Here is a 27,594-nt window from a genome sequence, read left to right as displayed (position 1 = left end):
TTTATTTGACAGTCACCGTAGAGAGAGACAGGAAAGGCAGGGGAGAGAGAGGGGATGACATGCAGCAAATGGCCTGAGGTTGTATTTAAACCTAGGATGCTGTGATCAGGACTCAGCCTCAACAAGCGGTTCGACTCTTTTCTGGTGAGCCGCCCAACTGTGTCTTTAAAATGCTTACATAATTTTAAGGTGTGCAATATTACAGGCTTACATATTCTTGTTTGATTCAAAATAAATCCTGCTTGTGTGTATGTGTGCGCGTATGTGTGTGTGTGTGTGTGTGTGTGTGAGACCTCCTCTGGCAGCCTGGTAGTCCTTCCTCTTGCAGCCCTGGAACATGGGCCATGACTCCATGAAACCCAATATGGCTCGCACTGAGATGGAAGACTTGACCTGGATAAAATCCTCAAAGACAGAACACATACCACACACACACACACACACACACACACACACATACAAACATGCCAGTCCATTTACACAATAAAATGACATAAACCATATATACACATACATATACCACTTGTTCTATTATTAGATACACTGGTTGCTACTATTCAATAAAACAGGATTTGGTGTAAAAAAAAAAATAATAATAATTATAATAATAAAATAAAAAATTAGTCAGAAAACAATAGGACAAGATAACAAATTTTACTTTAGTGCTGGTGTTATGCTTAGTTAGTTTCATGTCTTTATAGATGGAAACAGAGCTACAGAGTGCTGATTTACAACTTCACTTTATTCACTTGGGCAGGGGAAACAGCAGAGTTTGATATTCTATTCTCTGCTATTCTTTTGTCGAGGAACAAATGTAGTCATGACAGAAGACTGAGGCAGAGATTTTCCTGTCTACTGCTTGTATTGTATTGAACTTGCTTGGACAAGGAGGTGGATTCAGATCAAATGATGCAGAGTTAGAGCTGGTGGAGTACTGCTCTTTGTCAGGACAAACGCATTCAATGCGTTTTCTTTATTTTCATGACTATTTACATTGTAGATTCTAACTGAAGGAATCAAAACTATGAATGAACACATGTGGAGTTATGTACTTAACAAAAAAAGGTGAAATAACTGAAAACATGTTTTATATTCTAGTTTCTTCAAAATAGCCACCCTTTGCTCTGATTACTGCTTTGCACACTCTTGGCATTCTCTCGATGAGCTTCAAGAGGTAGCCACCTGAAATGGTTTTCCAACAGTCTTGAAGGAGTTCCCAGAGGTGTTTAGCACTTGTTGGCCCCTTTGCCTTCACTCTGCGGTCCAGCTCACCCCAAACCATCTCGATTGGGTTCAGGTCCGGTGATTATGGGGGCCAGGTCATCTGCCGCAGCACTCCATCACTCTCCTTCTTGGTCAAATAGCCCTTACGCAGCCTGGAGGTGTGTTTGGGGTCATTGTCCTGTTGAAAAATAAATGATGGTCCAACTAAACGCAAACCGGATGGGATGGCATGTCGCTGCAGGATGCTGTGGTAGCCGTGCTGGTTCAGTGTGCCTTCAGTTTTGAATAAATCCCCAACAGTGTCACCAGCAAAACACCCCCACACCATCACACCTCCTCCTCCATGCTTCACAGTGGGAACCAGGCATGTGGAATCCATCCGTTCACCTTTTCTGCATCTCACAAAGACACGGCGGTTGGAACCAAAGATCTCAAATTTGGACTCATCAGACCAAAGCACAGATTTCCACTGGTCTAATGTCCATTCCTTGTGTTTCTTGGCCCAAACAAATCTCTTCTGCTTGTTGCCTCTCCTTAGCAGTGGTTTCCTAGCAGCTATTTGACCATGAAGGCCTGATTGGCGCAGTCTCCTCTTAACAGTTGTTCTAGAGATGGGTCTGCTGCTAGAACTCTGTGTGGCATTTATCTGGTCTCTGATCTGAGCTGCTGTTAACTTGCCATTTCTGAGGCTGGTGACTCGGATGAACTTGTCCTCAGAAGCAGAGGTGACTCTTGGTCTTCCTTTCCTGGGTCGGTCCTCATGTGTGCCAGTTTCGTTGTAGCGTTTGATGGTTTTTGCGACTCCACTTGGGGACACATTTAAAGTTTTTGCAATTTTCCGGACTGACTGACCTTCATTTCTTAAAGTTATGATGGCCACTCGTTTTTCTTTAGTTAGCTGATTGGTTCTTGCCATAATATCAATTTTAACAGTTGTCCAATAGGGCTGTCAGCTGTGTAGTAACCTGACTTCTGCACAACACAACTGATGGTCCCAACCCCATTGATAAAGCAAGAAATTCCACTAATTAACCCTGATAAGGCACACCTGTGAAGTGAAAACCATTTCAGGTCACTACCTCTTGAAGCTCATCGAGAGAATGCCAAGAGTGTGCAAAGCAGTAATCAGAGCAAAGGGTGGCTATTTTGAAGAAACTAGAATATAAAACATGTTTTCAGTTATTTCACCTTTTTTGTTAAGTACATAACTCCACATGTGTTCATTCATAGTTCTGATGCCTTCAGTGAGAATCTACAATGTAAATAGTCATGAAAATAAAGAAAACGCATGGAATGAGAAGGTGTGTCCAAACTTTTGGCCTGTACTGTATTTGCATGGATTCATTCATTCACACATTCAGCACCTCAACAGTAAACAGTAATTTGTTCATTATAAATTGACAATACAAAACATACATATTTGACGATATACATATTGTACATATACATTATACATATATTTGACAATACAGAATGCACATCGTAAATACACACCCACTATAGATGTGGTCTCCACAGGCCTGGTAGTGAAGCTTCTTGATGTTTTCATTGTAGCCCAGCACAGACATGCAGCCTCAGGGCTTCAAAACCCGACTGGCCTTGGTGAGGTACCGCTGCTGGTCAAACCTCAGCAAGTCCACAGAGTCATCTGGGAACGGTAGCCCCTTTGCCCTCCCTGCATGTGAGGCAGGCAGATCACATCTGCAAGCCCAAATATCTCTGTTTGGACAGAAAGAGACAACAGCCAGAAACACGAGGCTACACAGATTTGGCAAGCTGACCCCTATCAGAGCTGTTTGAATGAGCAGTTCACCCAGTCACCGAGTGTCAGTCTGTGTCCTGTTTGTCCATCACAGCACTGACGTCTCACAGTTGCATGAGGAAAGCTTAAAGATGAACGGTGTCAATCATAAACAACTACAGTAATATAGTGTCATAGAAGCAAAATTTTCCCTTTCCCTTTCCTCTCCCTTCCCTAAATTTCAATTTATAACAAGTCATTTAGTTCCTTTTCATAATCAGTGAGAAAATTAGCCAGCAGAATGACATAATCCCACTTGTCTGCAGTGCATTTTAATGTTTCAGGACTTTTTTCTCGGAGCAACTACAAATATGAAACAAGGCAGAAGAAGTGAAACTTGATTTAAGAATATTCTATAAACAAGTTGATTAGCATTAGAAACAAGTGGGATTATTAAATCCCCCTGGCACATATGTCACTTTGTTTTATGAAAAACAAGATTTTAACAATGAATATTAGACTAAATCATTTATGAAGATGCAGATGTTTGCAGTATTTAAAAAGCTCATTTAAAACCGCACTTTTCCTCATTTAAATACCTTTTTAGCTTCAAGCCTCCGCCTTATTTTAAAACCTAAGATGGAACTTGTTGATTCAGAAGTCAGCCCTTATTTTCAAAATGTAAGCTGACAGATAATGAAGTAAGACCTCCTTGACCTCATTTGGAGGCACAAAACCACACTTCTGGCAGACAGAGGCATGGTCTTTCCCTTCAAAAAGACAGTATGTCATGACACTTTTTCCCCCCTCTATTTGTGCTCTGCTGTTCTATATTTGCCTCCGAGCTGACCTCTGCTCCCAACTCTTTTCTTAATTCTGCTGAGACCCTCCTTAAACTCCTTCAGACTTCTCTTGTTTCCTCTCGTTTTGTTTCTTTGCTCTAAACTCCTCTTTTTGTGCTGCCTCCTTTTAGTGTCCTCCAAACTAACTATCACAGTTTTCTTCGGCTCTAACCCTTCCTTTATCTCTAAGTATCTGAAATGTTGTCCTGTGTCTTTTGACATCCAAACAGTGCCTCAGCAGTAGCAAGACTTCAAAATCAGAAAATCAGATAGGAGCTCAGTAGTCCAGCCAGTCAATGGATCACACAGTCAGTCACTATTATCAGTTTCCTGTCTGGCAGTTTAATCTGTGGCCTGTCTCACACACCTGGAATAGATAAGAAAGTAAGGATACTTTAAGCCTTATACAACACCAGAAATATCTGATAATTATGACAGTTAGGCCTTTGTGATATTGTCTTTTTACAGCCATGACAGGATCAGATATCGACTATAACAGCTTCAAAATAAGCTCTGTGCCCGTGTGAAGCCAGCATTAGATATTCACAGCTCTAGTAGAGACTACTATTATACTGTCGTTTACCAGTAATGATCACAATACTTGTGGGAGACACTTCAGTCACATTAAAGTTTTTTAGGCTAGTTTTTAATTGTAAGAGCCAAGACATACTGACATTACTTTTACTACTACTTCTACCGAGACTGTTGGTCACTGGGTTTTCATTATTTGAATAATTGTTTTTTTTTTTTTTTTTTCATCAGCTGTGTCATAACTGTTTCAATTCTGAAACTTACATGATTAGAGCTGCCTGTAAAGCGACGTGTCCGCTCTGCTGTATGAATTCCGATGCAGACCTGCAAACAATGCACCACAGAAGCTGGGCCTCTTGCTGAGCTCCTGCATGGCCAGAAGACTTTTTGTATGTTTTAACCAGGCCTGTAGCAATTTGAGATGAATGATTCATATTATGAACATTAGCAATACGCAGTTATGCAGTTATGCATATATGTGTGTGTGTGTGTGTGTATGTGTGTGTGTGAGAGAGAGAGAGAGAGAGAGAGAGAGAGAGAGAGAGAGAGAGAGAGAGAAAGAGAGAGAGAGAGGGACTGCTATGTAATCAGAATCAGAACCAGAAATGCTTTATTAATCCCTGAAAGGAAATTGGGTCGGTTGCTCAACATTCTCAGGAGGAAAAAAAAAAAACATATATAAACATAAATTAAATTATAGGAAATAGAAAAGAAAAATGGGACATATAAAAATATGTGCATTCAAAATTTGTAACATGCATTAGATGCATTATACAAAAATATGTACATTTCTTATACAACAATATTACACAATCAACAATATATACAGAAATAAGAAATTGAGAGTATGTAAAAAGCATACCTCTATAAACCATATATTCACTGAGGTGTTGCACCACTGAATTGTTGTACAGTTCTACAGGTATGAAGTTATTGCACAATTAAAGCAACACTGTGCAACATTTTTGTCCTAAAATAACAGTCTCAACATCATGTTAATGCCACACTGCCATGTAATGAGCAGGCTGGTGTCTCTGTCTCGGCCCTCTCTGCACCCTGGATTTCCATTCCTGCTCTGTGGAAGTTTGGTGGAGCGGGTCACCGACAGGCATAACGCTTTATGGCATTACGTCACCATGTCACCAGCAGCAACTGTGTCCAGCTCGCCCGCTAGCTGTTCCTGTTCTCAGAACAGAAATCATGGCTTAGCGGCCCAAGAAACCTGAAGAAAACAAAAAAAGGAAAAGGGACAAGGGAAAAGGAACTTCCAGTGACATCAGCACGTCAAACATCAGGCTTCCACTCCATCTTTCTACTTCGGAGGAGATTGAATCCTGCAATAAAACCCAGGGGCGGCGCCAGGAATTTTGGGCCCCATGAAAAAAATATATATTTACTTGATGATGGTTTAATAATTTTATATTAGTTTTTACCTTTTTTGGGGGGGGCCCTGTCGGGCAAGGGCCTTTTATCAGGGGCGCCCCCATACACGGCGCCCCTGATAAAACCATAGAAAGAACCGCTGTCACGAAAATCCAAACCTCGTACACTGTCAACAATGCATGAATTATACTTTCTGACTGAGCAAACTAATGCAGAGGTGCAAACTGTGTCCACTGTAGTCATCTGTCTCACAGCTAACAGGAAAACAGCCAGAGTGGTAGAGATGGGATTTATGGCTCTTTGAAGGGAGCCGGATCTTGAGGATCCGTTCCTTTCAAAGAGCGGTTCAAAAGACTGGATCATTTTTATATTTATTTATTTTTAACCCATTAAGACCTAAACATTCCACATGAGACTAACAGGGTGGTATCAGATTGTACTGGATGCTAAGAAGGTGTGGGTTAATATTTCGATCAGAATCATTCAAACTTAGACATCCCATATTCTATTGGTGGGATATCTGAGTTTGAATTATCCTGAAATAATGATAATTTCATTTGGCAATGGTCTGTGTGGACATTTGTAAACATTCCACAGGGTGGCACAGCGCCACATCTCTCTGCTCTGAAAATAAGAACACTATTCTGGATTTACCCTTTGTATTGAATGGGTGTGTGTGTGTGTGTGTGCGTAAATAAACCTTGAGTTAATGTTATCCATGCAATACCTAAAAAAGCTAAGCAGGGTACAATGAATTCCCATGTAAAACAGCTTTTACTTTTAGTGCAAAATAGAACAAGAACAAACCTTGCAATTTGTAGTGCAAATTTTAGTCTTTCTTTAGAAATTCACGATAACGTGTATCAAATGAGAAAACAAGGAGATTATAAAAATATGTAACACTATCCAATACTTTTATAAAACTAAACAAGATTTCAACTTCAAATATTAGAATAGAACAATATCAGTGCAAATTTTAAGAACATTTTGGATTGAAAACTCGCAATAATAATACTAATGTTGTACACCTGAGCTGCTTTGACCAAAACAGGAGATGAGCTCCTTGACTTAGCTTACTTTCTGTAAACAATAAAATAAAGTGCAAAAAAAAAAAAAAAATGGCAGCTCTGAAATAATACTGCAGTCCCATGCTTTATGACTTCTTCTACAGAGTGAATTAAAGCAAAAAACAAAGAAATTTGGAACTGGCTTGTTCACTTCAAAGAGCCGTTCAAAAGAATCGACTTGTTCGCGAACGACTCATCACTACAGAGTGGACATCCCTGCCCTGTTATTTATCAACGATTGTGACATTCACTGTCACCTTTTTTAGGCAAATTGATTAGAATTAGGGTCCGGGCAGCCTATGCTGCCAGGACACTATTGTATTCCTACGTGTTCTTTCTTCTTCTTTCTTTCTTCTTTCTTCTTCCGAGGAAATCATACTTCCCATGGGTGAAAAATCACCAAACTTTGCACAAAGGTCCAGTCCCATGCCAGATTACGCCTGCTGCAAACTCAAGCCAATAGTCCTGATGGTGGCACTATAGCAAGCCTCTAAAGTTCAAAACTTTGAAAATTCTTAACAAATCAACCATATGTGCTACAACTTCACAACTTTCATCAAACTGTAGCCCCAATACTGAAGAAACTTTTGTGCACTCAAACCTTTTGCAAATTATGATGTCCATCACTCTGTTTTTTTCAAAAACTGTAAAACTTATTAAACCTAACTCCTCCCACAATTTTTGAGCCTACTAAGCATCAAAATGTTTGACTGTAAATGGTACTGTAAACATATACCTGCAAATTCTCACTAAATAAATCTTCAATGTTCATGAAAAAAATGGACAAAATTCTAGAGTCATGGTAGATGATGTGTGGCGAATTTCAAATGTGTATCTCAAAAACTGAATTTTTGACAGCATTTTGAATTTTGCTCTCATGTGAACAATTGGAGTGATCAACATCTCCATGCTGTCTAGATGCAATATCTGTATTTCCAGATTTTTGTCTTAATAACTGAATTTTTGACAGCTGTTTAAAATCTGCCTTTCCATGCATGGCTGCCTGCTGTCCTGCAGGTCAGTGATTGGCTCAGTCAGTTTGTGAAGCTAGTTGTGAACTTTTAGCTCAGTGAGATAGAGGCCAGGCCTCGGTGTCGAAGACTGTGAGTTCAAGCCTCAGCTTGTGCAACATTCCCACGTGCGAAAATTCACCAAACTTTGCACAAAGGTCCAGTCCCATGCCAGAGCATCATTGTCAGATTTTTGTCTTCATGACTTATTTATTTATTTTACACTGGTTTGAAATCTGCCTTTCTATGCATAGGCGGCTGCTGTCATGTGACTGGTTTAGTCAACTTGTGAAGCCTCACATGAAATGACACTTGCCAATTAGCTCAAGATAGATAGATAGATAGATAGATAGATAGATAGATAGATACTTTATTCATCCCGAAGGAAATTCACAGAATGAGATAGAGTGTTGTCCTTCATGCCAGAAATTGTGAGTTCAAGCCTCAGCTGATACAAAATACACATAAGAATGCCACCTTTCTTTTCTTCTTCCTATTCTCTTCTTGTTGCTCAGAACTGCCTAAACTTGCCTGGCCCCGACCATTGCTGCGCAGCAGCTATAATGTTTATTGTATTTTAGTCTGCTGTGTTCATTTTGTCCCTATTGTTCCTCCATAGTCTTGTCAGCTTGTTTGTCCTCACACCTGCCCTGCATTGTCTCATTAGCCCCGCCCCCATGTTGCATGTCTTTGTTGTGTCTTGGCCAATCATCTGTCCCCTCCAGGCCTGTGTCCTGCCCTTTTCTTACCAGGTGTGTCAATCAGTTCAGTTTAAGTTCATATTCTTCTGCTTGTTGCTTAGAATTGCTTAAAACTGCCCGGACCCGACCCATCGCTGCACAGCAGCTATAATTTTAGGTTGTTGTTTGTCATTATATGTATTACCTCACTTGATTTTGAGTTGTTGTTTTTATTCTGTATGTAATTATCTTATGGCTACTCTATACTAAAACCTGAGTGTATGTCTTGTGTGGGCACTCCAGGAATAATAGCCATGATTCCTATAATAGAGTGATGGCTAATGGGGATCCTAATAAACTAATAAACCTTTCTTATGGAGTGTTGCAGTTTTTTTTTTTTTTTTTTTTCTTTTCAGAGCCCAAGAGTCATCAGTTGGCCCCATCTCAGACTGGCATGCAAATAAATAAATTTATCTCACAGCAAAAAGTTTTGTCAGTCTTTGCCAATGTCATGCCAAGTAGGCCTTGAAACATTGCAACCCTTTAATATGTCAGCTGGCTTGTAATAAATTACACTGTCCATATCATGTTACCAACATTTTATTGCATAACACACAACTTTACTCCACATTCAGAGGCTGAGCAAACAAAATGGGCTGAAAATGTGAGCAGTATTTCAGCACAACTGAGACTTTCTCTTGTTCTTTTATTATTTGTTTTATGTTAGTGTTCATCTCCCAGGTTACAATAAATAAAAATAAGCATTATTGTATTTGTGTAAAATCCTGTCATACTCTACCTCATCTGTCAACATGTTATTTGGCATTTGGTGTCTTCTTCGGTGGTTCCTAATCCTCCAGCTTGGAAACAAATGCACTTGTTCGGGAGTTTACGACATTGCACTTGCACTCAGGAACTGTAGGAGCGCAGTTTTGCATCAATATAAAACCTTACACAATGGAGCTTTAAATAGTTAAAGAAACAGTCAACAGTTTATGCTCGCAATACACTGTGCGAGAATAAATCTGAAGTTATTACAGTCCCCACATATGCATGTGTGTGGTCAATGAGTGAGGCCTTTCCAAAATGGCTGTGTGAAATTGTTGATTTCATCTGCATGTTTGTCCAAGTTTGTTGTTTATTCTCCTGAAGCCAAATGGAGTGCGTCTTTGTTTGGGGCTGGTTACCCAGGTTGGTCCGACCAGGGTTGTGTTTAATTGCTCCCTGGGGATGGGGATAATGACCTGTTGACCACTTCAAACATGATTATTCCACATTCATGTAACAATTTCAAAAATAAAGCACACTATTACATCCCTTGGGCTCTCATTAAACTGACGGGGAATCTTCGAAACATCTTGATTGCTTTTTGTACCAGTATCACATCAGTGGCCAAGAAATAACCTCACAGTTTGTAATAACATCTAACTTTCTTTTCTTCTGTTTTTTATCATCTTAAAAGAGTTTAACAGTGTTTTTTTGGCTAAATCTGCCGTGAGGCCAATATTCAGTGACAATTAAATCATAATTAGCTGCATCAAGCTGTTTGGCCGTACACTGCTCCCTAAGGCATGCTGTTAGAGTAGATACACCAGAGATGTGATGGCAGAGGACACTGGGGAGGGCAGAGGGGCTAATGACCTTCATCACAACAACCTTACATCACTCGTGAGCCTCTGCGTGCGACCTGTTGTGTTGTGCCTAAATTAGTTTCAATGACAGCTGAAAGATAATGTCACATCTGTGTCCTACAAATTGACTTGAATTGTGTGTCCTTCTGAGACACCCAGATAGAAACAGGTGGAAAAACAAACACAGTCCTGGATTCAGAACATTTTAGGGCAGCCTCACACTGAACCCTTTGGGTATGTGGGCAATCAGCGCCCTAATGAAAAACATTTCCACAGTGTTGGAGACCTGGCAGTGTCAGCTAGAGTTTGAAAACCCACATCTATTTGTTGGCAAAAGAGTAAAAATATACTGTAAATGAAGTTATACAAACAATATTAACTATTATAGTCCATTACTGCAGAATAGCAACTCTGCCTGGCACATGTGAGTGGGGCTCCCTCACTTTTTAGTTCCCAACTCTGATTTACACTTCAATGACTGCAGCAGGAAAAAGTTCCACCATCAGCTGTACTCTGCTTTTCACCTGCGCCTCAGCTGCAAATACATAATTAAAGCTCCTCTCCCCTCATGTATTCATATACTATATATCTTATATTTGTGCTGATGTTTAGCAAACAGCGCAGACCTCTGCTGACATGCTTGAATTCTGATCTCCACACTGACCCTTGGCTACAAGCAAACCCTCGATGTCTGCAAACCCACACATAGGCAAATGCTGAGGTTTTAATCTTTGTTTTGGTGTTTTTTACTTTGGTGTAATGTACAGTTATGATACTGTTCAGCCTGTGTTGTGTTTGTTCTTGTTAACACTTCTAGGCCCGTTTTTCTACCACCTATCATCTTGTTTGGAATTCCCTACCTCTGCTTCTAAAGTATGAAGACAGAAAGAAATGTTTTCCTAACATTTAAGTGTAAAAATAATACAATTTCATGATTTTTTTTTTTTTTTTTTTTTTTTTTCAAAATGTGACTTTGATTTTAATTTTTAATTTTAGTTTGTATCTCCTGGGATATTTTGCCCATTTAGGGCAATATATAATATAATCATAAACTTGCAACAACTTTTAAAATAATATAAATACATTTGTAAATTATATTTATTTGATATCATCATTATTTGTAAACAGCTATTTAAAAAGAAAAACCAGTTTTAAAAAATCCAGTCCTACAAGTTTTTCTAAGCCATTAAGGCATTAAAAAAAAAAAAAAAAATCATTAAAAAATACAACCGTTTGCCCAGCCCTGTCTCACAGCATGTCATTCACGGGCCATGGGGTCAGAACAATATGAATTGGAGTTGGAACAGAATATCATAGAATACAACACAAGACAGTGACTACATTTTTCCTGGGGGAACTGGAAGAACATACGGTACTGACATTTCAAAGAGCTCCTGGGTTGGATCAAACCTGAGACCTGTGCACTCTAGCAAAATATAGCCACTTGAAGGGTCTTTATCTTCATCCAGCAGGACATTAGAGGGAATGCTTGTCCAGCTCCTCAGCTCCATGCTTCCCTTCGTTAACCCGGTCTCCTTGGTTTATTTGGAGATGTGTCCCTGATAACTGAAGGCTGACATGGAACTACACGGACAAACTTGCTGTGTTTGGTGGTGTTATTATTTAGATTTAGATTTAGATTGGACTTAATGTCAGAAAATGTCAGAACCACAGCACAGGGTCAGGGGTAGTGTCCCCTGTAGACAGAGGGAAGCTCATTTTGTACTTAGCCTTCTACCCAATTCTAGCTTGGTGGATCTTTTTCTTTGAGGTACACATCATATAGCAAGCCTTTTTTTTTCTTTCTTTTTTTTTTCTTTTTTTAACATTTATTAGCTAAGTATGACTATGTGGAATTAACACTACAGATATCGACAGCATCATTTTGACTCATCATAATGACATTGTGAATAGTCAGAGATTAAATTCAAGATTTTTTTTGTTGTTCTTTTTTTTCTGGCTTTGAAAGGAAAACATTTTTTTAAACAGAAAAAGAAACCCAGTTTAGGCCTGAGCTTTTTCAAGCAGATATCAATATGCATATTAAAGCCAACTTTTCATCAAGCCATATGCCTAGGTATTTGTAAGAAGGGACTGTCTTTGTACGTGTCCCTTCTAATGTCAAGATAGGGTGACAGCAGCTTTAGAGGGAGAGCGAGTGAAGGTGAAGGAAGCTGCAGTGACTGAAAAGCATCCTCCAGGAGCTCTATGGTTTGATCCAAAGAGGGTGCCACTGTATGTATGATTGTGTCATCCGCAGACAGATTAATCACTGTTGCCATTCATGTGGATGGGGTTTTTCAGTCCAAATATCTACAATTGAATTATATAATTATATAATTCCAGGTTCAGATATCTATAATTTAAGTCTAAATGACCATAATTCAAGGTCAAGATATCTACATTATTCTAGCTAGGTAAACTGAGAGGAATTAAAGATATCATGAATTGGAATCATGACTAGGCATATTTCAGTTGTAGATATCTACAGTGGGAAACCACATGCACATGATGTTATTTGCCCTAAGCAGAATGACGATATCTGAAATGACAATTGAATTGGAGGAATGTCATTGTGGATATATGCTCTTTTTGACGAAGACAAACTGAACTGCTGTTATCTGCAATGCATGTCCAGTCTAGCTATTCCATGTTAAAACAACTTGCCATAATAGCAGGTACGTTTGTGGGTTCTCCAGGGTGCGATGGCCTTGGTGACATCATTACGATGGGACTGGTTAAAGAGGCTCTCAGCGTCTCCTGTGAAATCACAGCTGTGGTCTTCCTTGCTTCAGATTCTCAGCAGCATGCCATGTCTGTGTGAGTAGTGACAGCTTTAAACCACCAGTACTACAAATATAATAGTAAGTTGTTGATGAGACTCTTACTTCTACATTATAATGGTAGAAGATGTTTGAATTGAATGTTTCACTTTTAATGGTAAATGTGTTACTTCACCTGTTACTGAATGAATCTCTCATATGTTGTACTGTTCTTCTGCACAGCTGCCACCAGGATCAGATCATGTCAAATCCAACCAGCGACTGGTCTGAAGAAGGTGGGCCAGCTTGTTGACAGGCTGCACCACCTGGATTTTCTTTTATGACCAAATCATCTTTGATAAAATCTCAGTGATTAATGGAAAATTTTACTTCTCCTCCTTACTTCAACCTCACAATGTTTGTGAACATAGGTTACTACCGCTACCCAGTCTTTGTGTTGTGTTTCCTGCTGTATGCTCTCATTATCCTTGCTAATCTTATCATAATAGTGGTAATATCACGGGAGACAACGCTGCATCAACCCATGTATATTTTCATCTTTTGTCTATCCATTAACTCGTTGTATGGCTCCACTGGCTTCTTCCTCAGATTCCTAAGGGATATTCTGTCTGATACTCATTTGATCTCACGCCCAGCATGCTTTTCTCAGATCTATATCATTTATACCTATGCATCCTATGAGCTCACCCTTCTAAGCATTATGGCATATGATAGGTACATTGCTGTATGTCAGCCATTACATTACCACAACATGATGACCTTTTCACGTATCTCCATGTTGACAGCCTTTGCATGGATCTATCCCGTCTTTTCTATTGCAATCTGTGTTTATTTGTCCTCCACACTTCCTCTGTGTGGTAACAAGATACCAAAACTGTTCTGTGCTAACTGGCCAGTTGTGAAATTATCATGTGTTTCCACTTTCATCAATAACCTGACTGGCATGTTAGTGAGCACAACTACAGTCTTTCTGCCCTTGGCTTTTGTCCTGTATACATATTTACGAATTTTTCTTGTTTGTAGAAAAAGCTCCTCAGAATTCAAAGGCAAGGTGTTACAAAGCTGTCTCCCACACATTATCACATTTGTCAATTACTCCATAACTGTGTTTTGTGATGTCGCCCTTAGCCGTTATAATCTTGAAGAGGTGAATCCCTTTTTAGCTATAATTTTATCACTTGAGTTTGTTGTGATTCCTCCCATTCTGAACCCGCTTGTGTATGGTCTAAAGTTGCCGGAAATTAAAAAACATATATTCAGAATGTTAACTTTCTCAAAAACCATACAATAGAAGCCATATTCACAATAATGTAATAGTAGTATCAGTATTGAGGATTCATCAACACACATGAAGTGGCCAACACCCTTTCCTGCCATCTGTTTAAATATACAGTGCATACACTCAGTGGCCACTTTATCAGGTCCACCTGTACAGTTTAACGCAGTTCAGTAGAACAGCTCCACCATAAATTGTACCTTTTAACAAAGTTTATAATGTTCAGTTTGTGTTGAATGTGTAAATTTAATTCTATGTTTATTAATGAGGTTGTACTTTGCAGAGGTCTCACGTTTTTTGTTATTGTTGTGTTGTGTTGTGTTACCTGTAAAGCGTCATGAGATAACTTCTGTTGTGATTTGACGCTTTATAAATAAAGACTGATTGATTGATTGTTTTGTGTGTGTGTGTGTGTGTGTGTGTATGTTTCAGTTATTAGTATCATATAAATCGTACATTATTACAGAAATGTGAGGTGACGAATGAAAAAGTGCTGCCTAGAATCTTTGTCTGTGTGCCGGAAAATGTTAAGCCAAAGTAATTTTGCCTGACCGGGTGATTTTCCTTTTCCACACGGATTACAGGAAATACAATCACACAGATGATTTTTCATATACGTGTATTGTGAATGTGCAGAGTCCTTTTTTTTAAAGGTTGTGATGCTGTGGTGATATCTGTGAAGTGAAAGCAGTTTGCCAGTCACCACCAGAGTTATTATAGTTTTGTATTTTTCATTAGTTTCTATTTTTATGTAGTTTTTAATTTTTGTTTTCAGTTCAGTTTAGTTTCCATTTGTTTCCAGAGTGGGTTTGCTCACTTTAGTTTAGTTTTTTTTTTTTTTTTTTTTTAAGTCTAGTTTTTATTAGTTTCACTATTAGCTTTAGCTTTTTTTTTTTTTTTTTTTTTTTAATAATAATAATAATATTGGGAATGTTTGTCAGGGCCTAGATATAAGAAGCTCAGAATATGCATTCCAGTATAAACACAATTGAATTGAACACAACTGAAACATAACTGAAAATTTTACATTTGACCAGACATGTAGACATCCCAGTCTCAATAAACGAATGCTTCCTCATGCTTGTTGTGTTATTATATTTGACCAAACTGACAAAGAAAAATAATGAAGTCATTTTTTGCAATTTTTGTATTTTATTTTTGTTAGTGTTATCTGCACACAATATTGTTTCGATTAGTTTTTTTCTGAAGTGTTTTTTTTTTTTTTTTTTTTTTTAATCTAGTTTTAGTTTAGTTTTCAGTTTAGCTTCAGTTCACTCTGATAACCTTGATTGCCACCAAAACATGTTTTTTACGGTGCACGGACATGCTCTACCTAGTGGAAAAGTCACGCCACGCCACTGTTCTCAGACACTCACCATTTCACTCTGTTTGTATGTCCTGTGCAGCCTGCAAAACATCCCAGTAAACAGTTATCATTAGGCCTAATAAAAATGATAGAGCATAATATTTTTCCTTATAACTCAGCCCCCTGCGACAGCTCATCTGTGTGAAATCACTGAAAGGTTTGTCAAAAATCAGATGTGACTGCTTTTTCTCTTTCTGTATCTTGGGTATTTAAAATAAAAATGCAACCAGGAGACATTCATTCTCTCATGAAGAAACAAGCCTAAATTTTCCTCTACGGGTTCTACCAAGGAAGAGTGAGTTGAAAATATTAATGTCATGTTGTTAAAAATTTGTCAGTCATATTCTGATTTCCACTTTCCAGAGAACACAGCATAAGGAAAGTTTTTGTCTGCTTTTCTTTTTATTTCATTTTCACCCAGTAAACAAAATGAAGTACCACACTTTTACATGGTCACTGGAATTTTGAATTTATTTGATAGAATTATTAAAATGTGAAACTCGAATATTTGCTAAAAGTATAACCAAGTTTTTTTTTTTCATTTTGATTTTATTTTTATTTTTTATAAATCAGGGTTTTATGATAAACTGATGAAGCAGAACTAAAAGAGGAAGAGAGGGTGTAAAAACTGGCAGAAATATGATGTGATTAAGTCCAGTTGCTCCAGCAGTCTCCTGCTGCAGCGAGGCAATGGAGACAACAGGCACCTCTCCATGCTTCCTACTTCTCCACTGCTCACTTGGTTGTTACTGCTAAACCTCACCATGAGTCCACAACTAAACCTCACCATGAGTCCACAACTAAACCTCACCATGAGTCCACAACTAAACCTCACCATGAGTCCACAACTAAACCTCACCATGAGTCCATAACTTGCTGCAAGTCAGTTCATACGGAAATTTATAAGGAAGTTAGCCTACTGTGATGGTAACAGTTCTTTCCCTGCGTTCCAATACCCATACTATCATTCTATTTAGTAGGCAAATTCCATTCTGACCCACAATCCTTTGCGCAGTGGAAGTTACGTTGCACTGACTGAGCTGCGTGTACAAGCCACGCCCACATACGGACAACAACACAACACACATATTGCACTCACCTCGGTCAGTGACAGCAGAAGCGACAGGAAGACAGATGATAAGAAATATGACAGACAACAGCGCAGTATGAAACAGCACTGGCATTTTGACAACAACATTCAAATGTGGCGCTACAGACGGTGGCGGAAGTGAGCAAGAGGGTTGGAGTTCAGGGATGACGTGTGTCCCAATAGTATGCATATGCATGCATACTGCATACTACACTATGTACTTTGTAAGGGCAGCTGCAGTGCATACTAAAAGTAAAAAGTAGAAGTATGCGATTTGGAACACAGGGCTGGTAATGGCAGTGATTCAATGGCATTGCACACACTTGTTAGCTTCATTATCTTGCATGGCTTAGAAATCTAAAATTCTGTAGGTAAAAAAAGTTCAAGTTTAAGTTTTGGCCTGGGAGTTCTTATTTTGAAGAGAAAAAACTTGTCTACTTAAAAGGCTTGTCTCAGCTGATGAAATCCTACATGAACTTGAATGCTCCATGTGTAAACTCTTGTTTACACATGGAGCCTTTATGAACACAATTAGCGGTGTTTGCTGGTGGGAACTTAACTAGAAGACTTAACGAGGGAACCTGATCTGTTATTGCAAGAGTGACTCCTGTTAACTGGTTGCTGTTGCCTGTATAGCAGGTGGGAGAGTGTGGCTATATCCCCACACATTACACTTTTCAGGAGAGAGTTAGGAAAAACTGTTTGTTGTCAAGTCAAAACCAGCTCTATTACACCAGTGGTAGTGGAGGAGAAATGACATCTTCATGTCACCGTCATGACACCTTCATGAATGATGAAGCCCATGGAACTAAAAAAAAAACTAAAAAAAAAAACTAAAAAAAAAAAAAAAAAAAAAATACCTGATCATTGAGTCCTTTTCAATGCATACATTTAAAAAAAAAAAAAAATAAAATGAAAAGCACGTGCAGCTAGCTGGAGCAGTCGTCATCCCTCTGAGTTTTGGTAAAACTAGACCAGTAGTGGTCTAGGTAGCACCTGAAATACCTTCTTTCAGGAAGAGCACAGAAGAATATAAATAAAACTGAAAGAATGGTAAAAACACAAATTCTAGTTGTCCTTTTCTGAATAATTTAATTCATGCTCCTGCTCAATCAGTTAAAATGGGATAATTCCAAGGCCTCAGCTACATTAAAAAAAAAAATACATATGCTATCATAAGCCAATTTCTTTTCTTTTTTTTCTTCTTTGTTTTGGCTCCTACAGTAGCTCAAGCAGCTCACTGATTGGCAGTGGCGGCTGGTGAAAAAAATTCTTGGTGGGGCTGGTGTGCCAACACATTTCCCTGCCTAGTCTAGTATAAGCATTCAAATGAACAGTGGGAAAATTACTAACAGTTCCACAATAATATTTATTTTCCTTCTCAAAATCAACAGTTTCAAAGATAAAATAACAATTTATAGCTATATTAGACTTTATGCTATCAAATACTATACAATACAATACAATAATGAGATAAATTTACAGAAAGGGATTTCAGCTGAATCTATACAAATCAACAGTGAGTGAGTGAGTTTACAGCAAAGTTCTTTTCAAAAATTAAAACATAATCAGATGATTTACCCTATCTGATCAAGAAAAAATGCAAAATTTGCTTGAAGAAAAAAGCATCAGTGCCATAGAAGCAGCAAAATTTGTCAGTGCATGTCACAAACACAACAGAACAACAGGGGGTTACAGCGGATCTTTTGTAGCACAGAGGAGATATGTTGCTCAAACACTAGGTATGTAGTATTATGAGTTGTAGAACATAATAAATTATCTTGAAGGAGTAGATGTTTACCAGCAAGCTTGACTCCAATAATTTAACAATATGTTAGATTATCATTTGTTTTAAAAATGTAAATTACTTATCAAACAGACCTAACAATTCAACCACCAATGAATGAGCAGTAGTATGCCTGTGATAACACAGATTGAATATGAAAAATAAGCCAAAGTGATACTTCTTCTCTGAATAGACACGCTAAGCCAGTGTGCTGCTGTTAGCCAGTGAAACTAGAGCCGAGTGGCACCTCTTCGCTTTGTAATAATCTATGTCAGTGCGCTGCTGTAGCCTGGAAAGTTTCTTTGCCTTGTGGGTGTTGCCTTTTGGCTCGTGCGGTGCCGGTGCCGTTGTTATTATGTCAAATTCCGAGTTAAAAACAGTCACCCAAATGGCCATGAAATTCACCCAAATGGCCAGGCAAAAAGCGAGTTGCGCTTTTCGGCGCGCTGTTTGCATCCCTGGTGTGTGTCTGTCTCTCTCACTGGGTCTGTCTCTCTCTGTGTGTGTGTGTGTGTCTGTCTCTGTGTGTGTCCACGCTGAATCATACCTGTCACTTCTGAAAAGGATGCAGGGGAAGCAAAAAAGTGCACTGGCTGCTCCACAACCTGTCAGCCACGGCTTGCGCTGAAACCAGCTCCGGCAAAAAGTCCTGCTATAGGGTGTAGCTTTCTCCTTGGTTTTCTGTTGGATGTTGATTTCGGGCTTGTCGTGTCCCAGCTCCTTAACGTGGATTTTTTCCGCTACCGTCCTTCTCGCAAAAGGGTAATTTAATAAGGATCTCAGCGAATTTGGTGGAAGCTGCTGCTCTTGAACTCCTGTCAACGTCGCCGCCATTATCTCTCTCACTCACTCCTCGCGGTATTTTTTTTTCGTAGGGCACCGTAAGTCTGGGAATCTCACTACGAAAAACAATGATCGCTGGCTCCTCAAGTAGCTTTAGCAATCCGAAACCTTCACGCATTTTACGTGGACGTAGGGGCGACATTTCCAGCGCCCCTACGGCGTTAAATTTGGCGACGTTGATTGGCCAATTATTCATCATTTTCCCCTAGCAACCATAACCGGATTGGCTATTTAGCTGCAGGTCAGGGGCGCTTTGAAAAGCGCCCCTAAAGACAAATGATACAGTCTGTCGGAGGAAATTCACCACTGATTGAATGAGTCAGTTGGTGTAAATGTTGTTTAAATTATTCAGATTGCATGTAGGCACACACTATTAAGTAAAATTGACACTGATGATAAAATTTGTAAATATATACATTAGAGATTTTTCCCCTCCACGTCTGGAGGGGCGGCGCCCCAGCGCCCCCTATGGGCCAGCCGCCACTGCTGATTGGCCTGTTTGAACTAAAGCCTCCTGCTGCTGAAAAGATTTAAACCAAGGAGCAAACGCTAGGGACAGACTGGAAGGGATGGACACATACAGCAGGACAGTCCTCTAATAATTCGAGGTCGGGTGTCAAGGGTAATGTAATGAGGTAGTTTAACACTGCCACTGCTGTGTTCTTAAATTTGCTCTATTTTAAGAAAGAGGTTTTCGTGACAAATGATGGATAATGTTTCGGCTTTACCGCTGCTTACTCTTTCAGGGATAACTCACACATTGGAACAAAGAATCATCCTCTTCTTGCTTTCTTTGCTGTGGTATTTAGTGATTCTCCTGGGAAATGTTGTTGTTGTTTGCATAATTATAATGGATAAAAGCCTTCATGAGCCTATGTATATCTTTCTGTGCAATCTATGCATCAATGGACTTTATGGGACAGTTGGCTTTTACCCCAAATTTCTCTTGGATTTACTGTCTTCTCCTGTCATTTCTTATGCTGAATGCCTGTTACAGGGTTTTGTGATCCACTCCTCAACTTGCAGTGATTTGTCAATCTTAGCCATAATGGCCTATGACAGATATGTGGCTATATGCAGACCTCTAGTCTACCATTCCATTATGACAAAACAGAGAGTCTCTGCCTTTTTGTTTTTCTCCTGGTTCATACCACTTTTTTGTATGTTCATGAACACAGCCTCAATATTAGGAGTCCCTTTATGTGGTTCACACATAAATAAGATCTACTGTGTCAACTGGATGGTTGTTCAACTGGCTTGCACGACACCCAAAGCAAACGCTTTCATTGCATATTTTAATATTTTGCTTTATTTTTTACACGTTGTCTTTATTTTTTGGACTTACATCTGTCTGATCAGGTCATGCTTGTCATCCCAAGAGAAAAGGGGGATGTTCATGCAAACCTGTGTGCCACATTTAATATCTCTGATCACTTTTAGTATAGCTGTTCTTTTAGATTTGATGTACATGCGATTTGGGTCAAAAAATTCATCTCAAGACCTCCAGAATTTCATGGCAATAGAAATTCTTGTTATTCCTCCAGTCATGAACCCCTTCATATATGGATTCAGACTTACTAAAATCCGCAACAGAATCCTGAGTTTATTTCATTCAACAAGGAAAGATGTAAAGTGTCAAGAGCAGACTTTTCACATCACTGGATAGCTCTCAACTTAATAGAAATAAATTTGGGATAAAAATCTGTGCAAATCCTTATCTACATTTGAAAACAGAATTGTGATGGCAAGTAAAGTAATGTTTTTCTGTTTCTTGATTATCTCACATCTCACAAATTAGCCTTGTACCTGTTAGTGCTGTAATCATATTTGACGTGAAAGTGTCCTATCTACATTTCACATGAACATACATCTGTCTCTGCATTCTGTGTTGTAAATGTTGCACCAGTGATTATAATTTATGTGGACTGGAATCTTTATAATACTATATGAAGAATGCTGGAAGTGCAGTTTTGAGTGTGAAGTTGTTGGGATGAGCAGTTGACCTGTGAGTAGCATTTGTATTTTTGTACAGAAAAATAGCATGCTGTTCTTTTGAGACTAGAAAAAAACACCCAATCAAGTCATTTGTGCAACTGATTATAGGGACAATTTTTGTTCTCACACTGCCCCTTTTACTCTGAGGCTACCAGATGTTTTATAGTTCTCTACAGTGTTTTGTGTTTTATTACAAGAGGTAAATCTCTTATTCATCACTGCAATTTATTCCTAAAACTTGTTCATTCTGAGTTTGAGTTTATTTAATATTCATGCTCACAGTTAACAACTGAAAAGAAGCAGAATTTACATTAAAAAAAATAGAATACCTATCAATAGAATATAAGACCATAAAATATACACAAATACACAGCTATTTATACAATCTATACATTTTAAAAAGACAGACATACAGCAACAAATTACAGACTGGAAAGTCACAGACCTCAGGGACTTCAGCTATCTGTCTTTAGTTCCTTCCCTTTCTGTGTTGTGTTGTACAGTCTGACTGCTGTGGGCAGGGTTGCTGCTTTCAGCCTGTTTGTTCTGAACTTGAACTGTGTGAAGTTGTTGCTGTTCCGCAGCAGTCTGTTTGTGTTATCTGCTCATGGAGTGAATATTGAGTATGTGTCATTTCTTTAACCAACTGAATGGCTGCCTGTTCCCTCCTGCTCTGAAGTAATGGGAGCAGTGGTGGTGGGGTATGACCTCTGGAGATGATCTTGAGGGCCCTTTTTTGCACCCTCTCCAGTAGTGCGGCTTGTCTCTGATTGCACCCCACCAGAAGGACACTGCCATACTCCAAACATGGCCTAACCACAGCAGTGTAGATGGTAACAAGATCCTCACAAGGTAGGCCATATCTGGCCAGAACAGTAAGAAAGTGGAGCCGTCTGGAGGCTTTCCTCACTACCTGTTCTATGTGAGTGTCCCCGCTGAGATCAGAGTCCAGGTGAAACCCAAGGTATTTGGTGGTGGTTACCACAGGAACTTCCTGTCCCCCAAGAAATAGGGGAGCAGGTTGTGGTGGATTTTTAGAGAAACAGATTCTCAGTTCCACTGATTTTTTACCATTTAACAGCATGTTGTTTGATGCAACCCAGCTGTCCAGCTGCTGGGCTTCCATGGCCATTGACGTGTCACTGTGGATGTTATTTAAGGGAATGACCCTCGACAGTCCTATGTCGTCAGCATACCCACTACACTACTAAGAATGGTTTTGGGAACACTTTCATAGTGTATGTTGCTATATGCTGCTGACCATTTGACTACTGAGATCTGTGAATGAACTGTAGCAACTAAAGATGCCTGCAAATGTCAGACCATCCTCTCTCTCTTTTTTGCCCTCTCTGCACAAGGGGGAACATTAACCAGGACGCCAAATGACCCTTTCAGGACCAAAAACCCCATCCTGCTCTACTAAAAGCAGACTCAGACTTTCACCACCAGGAGTCTCTTCAGTTTTTTACAAAGACTCAGAAAAGACACTAATATTGGGAATTATATTGTAACATGTGCTTCAATAAAGTATACACTTTGTGTATACAAGTATATACTTTCACAAGTGTTTTTTTTTAGTTTTAAGCATTATTATGAGTACTAGAAAGATTGTTATAATACCTTTGGCTGAGTTGGACACTTTAACATTTGAGTTTGCCGGTGCAGTTTTCTGTAGGGGTGTCAAAAGTCTTGTCGGTTCTCATGGATGAGTTCAGCTCTCGAAAAACATAAACATAAAGGCAGAATGAGTAGGATTTTCCTATAAAAATAAAATGTATCAACTCATACGTTACGGCCTCCTCATTATTCATTAATTATTTTACATTCATTCATTGTATATTTCATACATTCACTGTCTTGTTTAGTTTCTGTTCATTGTGGTGTGTTTTCCGTGTGTCAATGTATTATTTTCTGAGTGAAATGACGGGATTCCCTGCTCGGGTCCACGCCCTCTGGTGCTGTTGCCTGCGTTGCCCACCTGCTGTTTTCCCCGCCTCTCATTTGCCGCTGGTCCAGTCGTCGCCTGCCAAATCATCCTTTTCCTGCTCCTAAAAGCGTTCCTGTGACAGCCACCGGGGCGGCTGTGATTTAGTGTGAGCAGTCCGCCTCTGTGTCTTTTGACTGGATACCTTGTAGGCTACTTTGTGCTTTGTGAATTGTGTAAGTTACACTCGGTTTTGGATGTTAACGCATTGTTAAATTGAAGGATTGTAAACTTTGTTTACTCATTTGGCTGATTGTTTAACAATCTGTACTTGATTGGATGCCATTGTTTTGTTAGTTAAGGAATTTATTGGCATCAGTTTTGTTTTGTTTTCTTAGCCACTGATCATTTATTTTTCTACTGTTTTAGGGTTTTGAGTGGCGACTCAAATGTAACTTTGTTTTAAGCAGGTAAGATTAGTGTAGCCAAGGTAGGCACTTTTTGTTTATGCTTTCAGCTGTTTTTTTTTTTTTTTTTTTTCTAAAAGCTGAACTGTTGACCAGGTAGGTTAGTGTTTCTTTTTGTTATAGAGCAGACCAGTATTGTTTCTTTTGTGTGTATTTTGCTCTTTATTGTGTACCCATTTCCCTGCATTTCCCTTTTTGTGCCCTTTATTTACCCGTTTGCTACAAATAAACGGCTGCACATGCCAGTACAACCGCCTTTGTTACTTCCCTTAAATTCCCTAGACATTTCCCATCTTTAGGATTGTAACATTATACAATACAATAATTCGTTTCCCATCCTAGGAAACAAAAACACTTTTTTGTAATGCCCTTATATTATATTTTGAAGATGTGAGGTTAGGATTATCTAAGGACACCCAGTGTGCAGATCACCAACCTTATACAGACCAGCCAGGTAGCTGGCAAAGCCTGATTATTAAGAGAGAGAGAGAGAGAGAGAGAGAGAGAGAGAGAGAGAGAAATACACTAATTAAATTAAAGGTAAAGCTTTAATGTTGTTTGTGTTTTGGTGGTGTCTGTGGCTGCTAATGATTGTTCAGCGCATTTTGCCTCCAGTTCCCATGAATCCCTGAGTCACATTATAATTAATGCCTTCAGAAATGAGAGAAAGCAAATGGAAATGTTTTAAAGCCATAGAGAGTGGAGCTGAGGACAGCCAACGTGACTGCTGTCCTCCAATTTTTCTGCCAAATCTACCACAGCACACTTTAATAATTTTAAAGATGATGGCCTCTAGTTTCGCAGACCTGGCGAGGTGGGGGTGTATGGAGGACTAAAAGGGACAGAATGAAATAAATAAATACATCTTTAAATGAATACTTAAAAGTGTCATTAATTAATTAAAATGGGAATTAAATAAATAAATGTGTCATTAAATAAATAAATATGTCATTAAATAAATAAATGTTTCATTAAATAAATAAATGTGTCATTAAATGTGTCATTAATTCATTAAAATACCAGTTCATTTAATGTAAAAACATATATATAATTATTTCATTATTTATTTAATTATTTCATGGACCGGTGTTGCAGTGCTTCATGAATTAATTTTATCTGTCAAACTCACCCATCAAAGTCAGTGGGCGGGACTAACGTGAATCTAGCCCAATCGATTGCTTAGGTCTGAAGCCTGGAAGTCTGCCGGAGCCGGAGGAGTTCTGCTGAGAGCCTCTCCAGTTAGTTACTGCTTCTCTGAGTAGTTCTGGGCAACTTCTCCACATTTTGTGGCTGCACCTATCTAGCACGCATCGCGCACCGCAGTAACATTTGCTCCTGCAAATCCCCCATTTGCTTGAACCGAGTAAAGGTTGCGCCACCAAGTGTGTCAGAATATCAAATCAAATCAAATCAAATCAAATCAAATCAAGCTTTATTGTCATTAAGCTACACATACAGCAGTAGTGCACACAAAATGAGATAGAGTTTTTCACTTAGGATCCCCGACTGATGGTAAAGTCAGCAGTTTAAAAGTCTAACAGCTTTCTGGAGGAAGCTGTTGCTCATTCTAGCGGTTTTGCTTTTCACCGTTTGCCTGATGGAAGCAGCTCAAAGTATTTGTGGAGCGGGTGAGAAGGGTCTCTGACAGTGTTCAGTGCTCTACTCCTGCAGGGATGGGATGTTTCCATGGAGCCATGTCTCCGCAAAAGCAAGCACACAGCAGTCTCTCTCCTGCGGGTGTCTCTTAGCAAGCGTAGCTCGTCCAGCTTGTTGTCGAGGGAGCGAACATTAGAGAGCAAGAGCCACGGTCCTGCTGGTCTGGAGGGGTTAGCCTGTAGCCTGTAGCCTTTAGCCTGTAGCCTTTAGCCTTTAGCCTGTAGCCTGTAGCCTGTAGCCTGTAGCCTGTAGCCTGTAGCCTGTAGCCTTTAGCCTGTAGCCTGTAGCCTGTAGCCTGTAGCCTGTAGCCTGTAGCCTAGCGTGGATCCCGGCTCTCTTCCCCCTCGTTTGTTTACGTTTGCACCGCTTGCGCTCCCTCCTCTCCCTGGTGACAGCCGGTGTAGACGCAGGTAAAATCCCGTGCTGGCGTAGTGTGTCCACATCAAAGCAGAGAGCCTCAGTTCTTGCAGCGTGCTTTACCTGATGTTTAGTAAAGTCTCTCGGCTGTAGGTTTTGCAACCTGAGCGTCTGGGTTAAGCAAAACAGTTAAAAACTTTCACTCTAGAATATGTTTACTTGCTCTGCATCAATTGATTATCTGAAGTCGATCTGTCTTGGCTTGCTGTGCCGGGTAACCAATCAGGTGTTAGGATCCGCCCACTGACTTTGATGGGTGAGTTTGACAGATAAAATTAATTCATGAAGCACTGCAACACCGGTCCATGAAATAATTAAATAAATAATGAAATAATTATATATATGTTTTTACATTAAATGAACTGGTATTTTAATGAATTAATGACACATTTAATGACACATTTATTTATTTAATGAAACATTTATTTATTTAATGACATATTTATTTATTTAATGACACATTTATTTATTTAATTCCCATTTTAATTAATTAATGACACTTTTAAGTATTTATTTAAAGATGTATTTATTTATTTCATTCTGTCCCTTTTAGTCCTCCATAGGGGTGTAGCGCATATGCGCTTCGCCAAATGAGTGTGGCCAGGCGGATTTTGCAAGTTTGGCACACCGTGCTCGGTGGCTCAAGTACTCCGCCGTCCCTCCTACCGGCGGAAGGGAGGAGAGAAGGCGTGGAGTGGGTTTGACACAGCCGATTCACATTTAACCAATCAAATGAGCCCCTGTCCTCGCCTTTAAAATGTGCTGCGCGAAGGCGTAATGAAAGTTTACACAATTGACATGGAGGAAGAGAGCAGCCACAACACACACTCAGGACAATGAGGCCAGTCTTGGCTGCTGGAATGTTGCTGGAGCTACCTGCCATCCATCTGTCCACCCATCCATCCATCCATGCATCTGTCCTTACATTCGTCTTCCTCAGTCCCCTGTCTTTCCATTACCTACCTGCCTCGCATCTCTCTTTTTCCAGCTCTGTCACCGTCTGTTAAAGTTATTGATTTTTACGAGCAAATATAAATTTAACTGTGAAGCCCCCGTTTTTAATTAATGTTTTTACCTCAAAGGATAATCCTCGCAATATTCATATACATAGCTTGCATGTTTGTTTTGCAACTTTCGACTCCATCACTTACTGATGCAACAACACACTAGAGATTCAAACAAAATCCGGTTCATGAAAGCTTTTACATTTGCTGTTCTAAACGAAACGCCTGGTGTCTGGCAAGGAACTGATGCATTTTACATTTTTGATTTGTGTGGAATCAGGGTTTCCTTTAGAAAAAAATTGGCACCGGACAACGTGACCGACAGGTTTTCAATTTACTGGACAAATGTTTGAAATTCGGGTCAAATATTATCTGAATTTACTGAGCTTAAAATTATATGCAGGCTATATAAGAATGATATCAAGGCATGTCAATTTATAGCGTATAATATTTTTATTGAAAAGACTATATCAAATAAAATGAGTGCTGTCAATTGACTCACGTTCGTAACTTCTAAAATAAATAAATAAATATTGCACAAGCCTGTGCTCTTTTAACATGAACATTGCATACAATTGTAAACAATTGCAACTACAATTTGCAAACAACAACAACAACAACAAAAACTGGTTCATAGCATTTTAATAGCCAATTTGAAATCAAATAGATGCAATAAAAATTTAATTCAGCAGCTGAATTATAATCAAAAGTCTCAAGTGTCTCTCCGCAACTTGCAATGCGCAGTCTTGTGACCTTGTTCTCCCCCAGGCGACTTCGCTGTGCTGTTTTGATCCGGTTCTGCAGAGAAAAACCTCTCTCTCTGGTACACTGGAGACAGGGATCATGCAGGCTATTTTAAAATAAATAAATAAATAAAT

The 27,594-nt window shown here is 39.2% G+C and overlaps 2 protein-coding genes across 2 annotated transcripts; both read left to right on the top strand.

Moving 5' to 3' along the window:
• Window positions 1-13,247: 13,247 nt before the first annotated feature.
• On the top strand, window positions 13,248-14,183 carry LOC115380196 (olfactory receptor 142-like). Its single transcript, XM_030081284.1, has one exon. It carries the CDS (start codon window positions 13,248-13,250, stop codon window positions 14,181-14,183), a length of 936 nt encoding a protein of 311 aa, XP_029937144.1.
• A 5,773-nt stretch (window positions 14,184-19,956) lies between these two features.
• Window positions 19,957-22,260, top strand: LOC115380194 (olfactory receptor 2K2-like). The gene is made up of 3 exons (XM_030081283.1): window positions 19,957-20,880; window positions 22,003-22,100; window positions 22,194-22,260. The coding sequence occupies exons 1-3, from the start codon at window positions 19,957-19,959 to the stop codon at window positions 22,258-22,260; spliced, it is 1,089 nt and encodes a 362-aa protein (XP_029937143.1).
• Window positions 22,261-27,594: the final 5,334 nt, after the last annotated feature.

Source organism: Myripristis murdjan, chromosome 21, assembly GCF_902150065.1.
Source record: "Myripristis murdjan chromosome 21, fMyrMur1.1, whole genome shotgun sequence".
NCBI lineage: Eukaryota > Metazoa > Chordata > Actinopteri > Holocentriformes > Holocentridae > Myripristis > Myripristis murdjan.
The sequence above is the reverse complement of the archived record's forward strand: the minus strand, read 5'-3'. Positions and strand labels throughout refer to the sequence as shown.